The sequence below is a fragment of the Rhinopithecus bieti genome, unplaced genomic scaffold (assembly GCF_001698545.2).
Source record: "Rhinopithecus bieti isolate Rb0 unplaced genomic scaffold, ASM169854v2 scaffold_69818, whole genome shotgun sequence".
In the NCBI taxonomy this organism is placed as follows: Eukaryota; Metazoa; Chordata; class Mammalia; order Primates; family Cercopithecidae; genus Rhinopithecus; species Rhinopithecus bieti.
In genome coordinates this window covers 109,141-116,968 of record NW_016825870.1, presented here as the reverse complement: position 1 = coordinate 116,968, position 7,828 = coordinate 109,141, and the positions used below count along the sequence as shown (strand labels likewise).

The following is a 7,828-nucleotide window of genomic DNA, read 5'->3' as shown; positions in this document are numbered from 1 at the left end:
CCTTTGGAAAAGCATAAGGCATTGATTGAATATGCCATTTAATGCATTTTTTTCTGATACCATGATTACACTTTAGAATTTTATGGGACTAAACTTTTAATTCAGATTTAATTTAATTAAAATATTATAGCATACATGTGCAAAAGCCTTTTCTTCTGTCACTGAAGCATTACCTCCAAAATGTACCGTAGGTGTATTATTTCTATAGATGTCTGGAGAATATGCATTAATATAAAATGCTAATGGAGATTTAAATTAATTCGTCTTTGATCTCTGGAAACATGGTTTTATTTTGATTGCAAAAAAAATAAATTGGTTAATTCAGAGAAATACTTCATATGTCTACCTCATTAGTAGAGAGGGTAGTGAGAGCTTGGCAGGTAGAATGTTTTAATTTTTAAAATTTCAGATATAGAAGGAAAATATTTAACTAGATGAAACATCTGGAGACATCTGTCATTTCAATGATAACTACTAAGTCCTAGAGGAAGATTTGGTGGTATCATTGAAATAACAGATGTTTCTTTCCAGAATGCTTCCCGTTTTCATTCCTACTGGTCAAGAGTCAAGTGAAATTGTGTCATTTATCTTGATATACAGTCTGTATATTCCTTTTGTGGTGAAATTTCCAGTATATTTTTATTATAACCATTCTTAGAAATTGACAGAAAAAGTTAATAACTATCCCCCCAAAAGCAGAAAAGTATTTATTCACATATGTTGTATTTTACCTTTTCTGTTCATTTAGAATTTAGAGAAAATAATATTTTGTAGAAATAGCTAAATTTCTGTGTAATTTAGTTTAAAACATGAGTGATACTACCTCCCAAGTGTCAAGGCTTAAACTGTAGTTTGTCTGTTTCAGCACACATATTAATTACTTCAAACTAAGAATAGATTTTACATTGTTGGTCTATGATAAGAAAGCTTTAACTTCAAAGAATGCCAAAACGGTGGCAGGGAATGGTGGTAGGGGCTATGAGATTCACACTTGAAAATACCCTGGCCGGGCGCGGTGGTTCACGTCTGTAATCCCAACGCTTTGGGAGGCCAAGGTCAGCAGATCGCTTGAGCTCAAGAGTTTGAGACCAGCCTGGGCAACATGGTGAAACCTTGTCTTTACAAAACATTAGCCAGGTGTGGTGGTGTGCACCTGTGGTCCCAGCTACCCAGGAGGCTAAGGTGGAAAGATCACCTGAGCCTGGGAGGTGGAGTTTGCAGTGAACCATGATCGTGCCGCTGCACTCCAGCGTGGGTAACAGTCTCTTATTTAAAAAAAAAAAAGAGGAGAAAGAAAATATAATGTTCTTCTCTTTATCAGCTGGCAGGTCAGTTCACCATTTTTAATACATATTACCTGGTGTTAATTAACCCTTGCAAATTAGTGTCATAAGCAGTGCATGGACAGACATGGTTCCCTGGAATGCCTTCACCCTCAGAAAACACAAAAGTTATGTGAAGGGCTGATGAGGATTTTTGTATGTTTGTTTGTTGTTTTATTTGTGTTAGAGAAAATGCAGTAGGATAATGTGAAAACTGCTTTGGCCAAAAGAGTACATCAGCCGTGTGTGGTGGTTCATGTCTGTAATCTCATCACTTCGGGAGGCTCAGGCAGGAGGATTGTTTGAGCCTGGGAGGTCAAGGCTGCACTGAGCCGAGATCACGCCACTGCACTCCAGCCTGGATGACAGAGCGAGACCCTGTCTAAAAGAAAAAAAAAAGTCCATCAGTGACTTACTTTTTCTTTATTCAGTGCCATCTCCACGTCCAGACAATTCTTTCCATGAAAATAATGTGTCAACTAGAGTTTCTTCTCTACCATCAGAGAGCAGTTCTGGAACCAACCACTCAAAAAGACAACCAGCATTCGATCCATGGTGAGCATTTTGGTTTGTTTTTACTCTTCCTTTTTTTAATTGTAGATTTAAGAGTTGAAATAAATTCTGGATGAGCTTTTTAGTGTTCTTTCTCCTGCTAGGCCTTTTTTTCTCTAGATAAATTATTGAATAAGGAAAATGTGATTTTTCATTATTGGTAACTTTTTTCCAGTTTGGCATTTATATTAAATATCATGTAAGGGAAGAAAAATCTCCTGGATTATTAAATACCTGATACGCTTTCCACTGACATGAATGATGATTTTTGCGGTCTCCTTTTGTTGACATTGAACCAGGTACACTTTGCTTAGCATTTGACATGCATCGTCTCAGTCAGTTCTCACAGTCACACTGCTTCCATGCTAGAGACAGGGACACTGAAGCTTGGAAAAGTCCAGGAACTGGCCCGGTGCTGGACAGCCAGTAACATGGAGAAGGGAGCCAGGATTCAAACTTAAATAGGCTCCGACTCCAAAGCTCATGGTTGTTACCTCTGTGCTACCTGTCTGTCATTCAGGGTAAAAAGAAATAGGGGAACAGTCCTTTATGCTACCATAAAAGCATAATGGTAGTAAAAGGGACAAATGATGTGGCAACTTTTCTTATTCTTTTATCTTTTTTGTGTCATATCTAAAAAATATTTTAGGGAGAGAATTACAATGTTACCAAGTTCCATTGGCGAATCTGTCTGAGGAGTAAGGACTTTAAGAAAAATGATGATGTAGACTTCTCAACTACCCTGAAAGACTGCCCAGGATCTAAATGTGAAGAGTGTTGTGTGTACTTCATAGAACTTTACTCAGTTCTCTACCAAGAGCATAAAATGGGACATCACTGTAAGACACTGGATTTGGAATAAGACCAGTCTGTCAGAGAGTCCCTCTCTGGTGTTTGTTGCCAGAAGTAACAGAAGGGCCTTATTGTCAGTACTCCTGACTCCATGTGATGTCACAATTTGGACCCTGTTGACAAAGTTACATCAAGGTTTTAGTGTTATTGTGCCCTATAGTGAAAATTACTTAATTATTCTTAAAACAATATAAAAAATGACTTTTTAAAAGCTATAAATACGCTTTTGCTGTATAAGCACAATTTGCATCCATTGCCTGTTTATAAAATGACAGTCTTAACATTTGTGACTAAGAGTTTAGACTCTGGAAATAGGATATCTTGATTGATGGCAACTGTCTATCAATCAGGGAACTGTGTCTATTTGTCCCTTGGTTTCCTCATGTGTAAAATAGGTCTAAGAATGGCACCTCCCTCATAGGGTTCATGTGATAATTAAATGAGGCAATACATTAAAAGCACCTAGAACAAGCCTGGCTCCATAAGCATTCATTAATGTTAGTGACTGCAATTACTATCGTTGTCATCTAACTTCAGCACCAGGTGTTTCCCCTCCACTTTGATGATAAACTTTGGTGTTCTTTCTCCATGTGACTGTTTGAAGCTCCTTAGTATACAGAAAAGATCTGCGAATTAACGTAAGAACACAGATACAACTTCTTTACTTACCAGTGTTGACCATTTTCTGGTGTGGCTTTGACAAGTCATGACAAAATTGTCTAAATGGTGAGAATACAGAAGTACAGAAGGAATTGGGTTCTCTTGGTTATTACATAATGAAGTGATGATTTAAAAGAGTATCAATTACAGATTACCTTAGTCCTGTGAAAATTAGGTCAGATCAAAATTAAATCCAAATTTGGGATAGACAGTGTTAGTAATGTATTGTTTCTGTCTTTTGATAATCAGTTTAAGTAGAACTTGTTTTACGCATGGATATATATAGAAACCTGAAAAGAGTTGTTTTAAAAGAATGAGAGGCTCAATTGGGATGTTGAACTTTAGTTGAGGCTTCATCAGGTTATCCTTATTCTAATATTGCTGTTAGGAGACTTAAGAGTTCCAGAATTGCCAGTGATGAACTGGCTCTATCCTTTTGTTTCTGTTACTCTTCCTGATAATGCTGCTATGACATATTTCCTTCCTGCATTGCATCTCACTTAGTCTGTCATTAGTTCAACTTGACTCATCTTGATTTTTTTTCTTGAATAAGCTCTCGAATTGGTTCATCAGATTCTTCATATTTGAGAGAAATGCACATTTGGTGACTTACAAAAAACATCAAAGAGCCTTGTTATGGTAATATAGTGAATTGCTATTCTTTGTTGCGAGGGGGTGGAGACAGGGTCTGGCTCTGTTGCCCAGGCTGGATTGCGGTGGCACAATCTTGGCTCACTGCAACCTCCGCTTCCTGGGCTCAAGCCATCCTCCTACCTCAGCCTCCTGAGTAGCCCAGACTGTGGGTGCACGCCACCATGCCTGGCTAATTTTTGTACCTTTTGTAAACACGGGGTCTCACTATGCTGCCCAGGCTGGACTCTTAACTTCTGAACTCAAGTGATCTGCCTGCCTCAGCCTCCCAAAGTCCTAGAATTGCAAGCATGAGCCACTGTGCCTGGCCGTGAATTGCTATTCCTAAATTATCTCTTACCTAAGGTCAGTCTGTTTTTCCTTGATAGTAGTACTTCAGATTTACTTCGGGAAGAGAATATTTGTACAGTGTACCCCTTTCTTGCAATGGAAAAGTCAAACTACTATGTTATATTTTAAAGCAATAAATAGATATTGCAGTATGATATCCAGAGCTGTTATTCTGGCCATCTCAGTTATGTAGAACCTACTTAAGAATCAGGAGATAGCCAAAATATCTCAGAACAGGCAAAATAGAGTTAATATGATGGGATTAATCATCTTTACTAATAGGATAGCACCCCCACCCTCATTTGGAGTCTGTTCTTCATTTATGCTCAGTTCTGACAGGTGGCACTGAGGTTGTTAGGGCAAGAAATAGTTCAAGGTAGTACTACCAGGTGCAGAGGGAAAAGGATCCAGGCAATAGCTGTGGAGAGAAGCAGGTGGGAAAATCATGCATATCATAGATCTCTATGAAGTGTGTGTTTATAAAACAGGCAGCTTCACTTTGCTATAAAAGACAAACTGTATAAATATATTTAGAAAGACTGCTGTCAATTGGGTTAAAAATTGATGTTTAAAGAGTAAACCAAATTACTTAAAAATCCCACTAGTTGGCCAGGCACAGTGGCTCACTCCTGTAATCCCAGCACTTTGGGAGGCCAAGGCGGGCGGATCACCTGAGATCGGGAGTTCACGACCAGCTTGACCAACATGGAGAAACCCTGTCTCTATTAAAAATACAAAATTAGCCAGGCGTGGTGGCACATGCCTGTAATCCCAGCTACTCGGGAGCCTGAGGCAGGAGAATCGCTTATGCCATTGCACTCCAGCCTGGGCAACAAGAGTGAAACTCTGTCTGAAAAAAAAAAAGAAGAAGAAATCTCACTAGTTAAATGAAGAATTGCTGTAACTTGCACAACCCCAGCCTTCTTTTTCTCATAAGGTTATGAATATATTGGTATCTATTAGTGCTTGTCATCGTAGCTTGCAGAGTTACTCCTGTAGAATTATTCACTGACTCTCTCTTCTCACACATTAGCTGACCACGCTCGTCACATTGCCAGGGGAGGGGAGATGGCAGGGAAAGTGTCAGAGTAATGCTCCTCGCCGCTTCAGCTCACCTTCCATGCTGCTCTCAGAGGGATTATACTGAAGTCCCATAAGCCTGACTGTGATGCCCCCCCCGCCCCATTCCCTAGCTGTCAAACCTGTCCGCTACCCCCAACAAGAGTCTGTGAGCAGCTTGAGTGAAATCAGATTCGTTCTTTTATTTTTCTCTGTTTCTTCAACACCTAACACAGGGCCTGACATGTATAAAGTACTCGCTGAATATTGGTTGAGTAATTCATTGGATTTTAATTCCTTCCTTTCTTTAGGTGAGTCTTTGGAATTGTGTCTCCTCTTGGACCCTTATGGAAATAGCTGTCATGTTAGAGCTGTCATGTTAACATTAGAGTCCCATGCCTGTGTGCCTGCTTACCCCTTGTCTCATTGCCCTCTTCCCATACTGTTTTGGTCCCAACTGCTGCTTTGGAGAAGGTGCCAGGTGACTGGATGAGTAGTCCTTCTCAAAGCTTCTGTCTCTGAGATTGATGTGAACCCCCCACTTACCCTTCTTCTGTGCTGCTCCTTTTTACCCCACTCAGCACGAAGCTGCTGTCTTCCATGTGAAATCACAGGGGCCAGAATGCACAAATGAGGGAAATGACCAACCACACGCTTACCCATAGGGCTCAGTTCCAGCTGTCAATGTATAACTCACTCTCCATTCCTTTATACAGCACAGCTTTTCAAGTGCCTTTGCTCCAGCCAACCTCTTTCCATGTGTCTCTGAGTCACTCTGTCAGCCTTTTCTCCCTTCCCTTTCTGTGTTAATTCTTTGGGTATATATGTTTCTGCATAGCTTCTCCCTTGTTTTGTTTTTCCTCTCTGACTTCCTTCTGTCTGTCTTTGGTGATGCAAACACACGCTTCACTCCTAGTTTTCATCCACCAGTTCAAGGGTATTTTATTTCTTTTTTTTATTTTGACCTCTGGGATCTTTCTCTGCCTGGATCTTTGAAAGTGTCCCAATCATTCCTCTATCCCCACCTGAGCTGTGGTTTATCCAGTGCCTCTTGAAGAGCCCCTGCAGAGGGTCTTTGGCCCATCTTCCCTGTGTCCTGGGGACCCAACAATGTAACATGCAAACTGCAGGCATCGAGCTTTCCTTTTATTACCCTCCCCTTCTCACTTTCATCTTATTCGCTGTTTCATCCTGGATAGATTCTCCTCTTACCATGCAAAATCCTCCTAGGACTTCCTCCTAGGACTGGTGTCTCAAGCCTTCATTTCCTCTTGTGCCAGCATTAATATTCTTACAGTAACACCCATTCACATTCTGAGATCGCAGTCATGATGAATATGTCTTCCTTAAAAATTTACTAGATTGGCAGAAAGCACTTTTACCCTCAACACACCTGTGGTATTTTGTTAGACTTTCATTCTGATTGGTAAAAACTTCTACCCATTAATCTGAATTTCCTGTTGTGCTTCTAGGTTGTGTTTTTGCAGATAGTATTGTGGAAGTACATAGCTATTTCATAAACATATAATTCTTTAACCTCTAGAAGTTACAGAATGTTAAAAATAGTATTGCCAGTTCTACTAGATGCTCTCTGAGGCTCTTTTCCCAGAGTCATGCTTTTGTGATTCCAGCAAACCCCACTCTTCTGCAGTGTTCCTTACCAATGGCAAGTGACTGAATGCTGTGTCTTGGAGTTCAGCTTAGGGCAGTCTATCTTTAAGCCCCATGCAAGAGGGTTTCATCTCCTTAATTGCAAAAGAACTTGTCGCAAGAAACTTTTACCAAATTCCCAGGGCCTAGGCCCAGTCTGTCATTGGGATTAGATGTTTTTCCCTACAATACAACACTGCATTTAAAGACTCTTTTGACTGGTCGTGGTGGCTCACACTTGTAATTCCAGCACTTTGGGAGGCTGAGGAGGTCAGGAGTTCAAGACCAGCCTGGGTAACACGGTGAAACCCTGTCTCTACTGAAAATAAAAAAATTAGCCAGTCCTGGTGGTGCATGCCTATAATTCCAGCTACTTGGGAGGCTGAGGCAGGAGAATCGCTTGAACCCAGTAGGTGGAGGTTGCAGTGAGCCAAAATCGCACCATTGCACTCCAGCCTGGGCAACAGAGCAAGACACTGTCTCAGAAATAAATAAATAAATAAAAATAAAGACTCGTAACTTTTCAGCACTTACCCATTTCATCATGTCTGAAGTTTTCTGGCTTTCAAAATTGTAAATGTATCATTCTGAATTTTAATATTAGTTATTTTATTCTTTTAACATCTTCCAATTTTATCAAAATACTGGTGGTGTCAGTGGTATCAAGCTTAATGTCAGTATTTTCAGTTAGAAGTTTTTTTGCCCCCCATGAGAGCCTTTTTTTTTTTTTTTTTTTTTTTAAAAAAGGGGGT

General features: G+C 40.0%; 1 protein-coding gene across 1 annotated transcript in view; it reads left to right on the top strand.

Annotated features, from left to right (window-relative positions):
- The window catches only part of CDKL5 (cyclin dependent kinase like 5), a gene marked incomplete at its 5' end in the record, with an annotated part of 52,145 nt that overhangs the window by 7,871 nt on the left and 36,446 nt on the right, over window positions 1-7,828 (top strand). Inside the window, 2 exon segments of the mRNA XM_017863213.1 lie at window positions 1,754-1,877; window positions 3,331-3,364. Of these exon segments, the coding sequence (XP_017718702.1) occupies window positions 1,754-1,877; window positions 3,331-3,364 (158 nt within the window).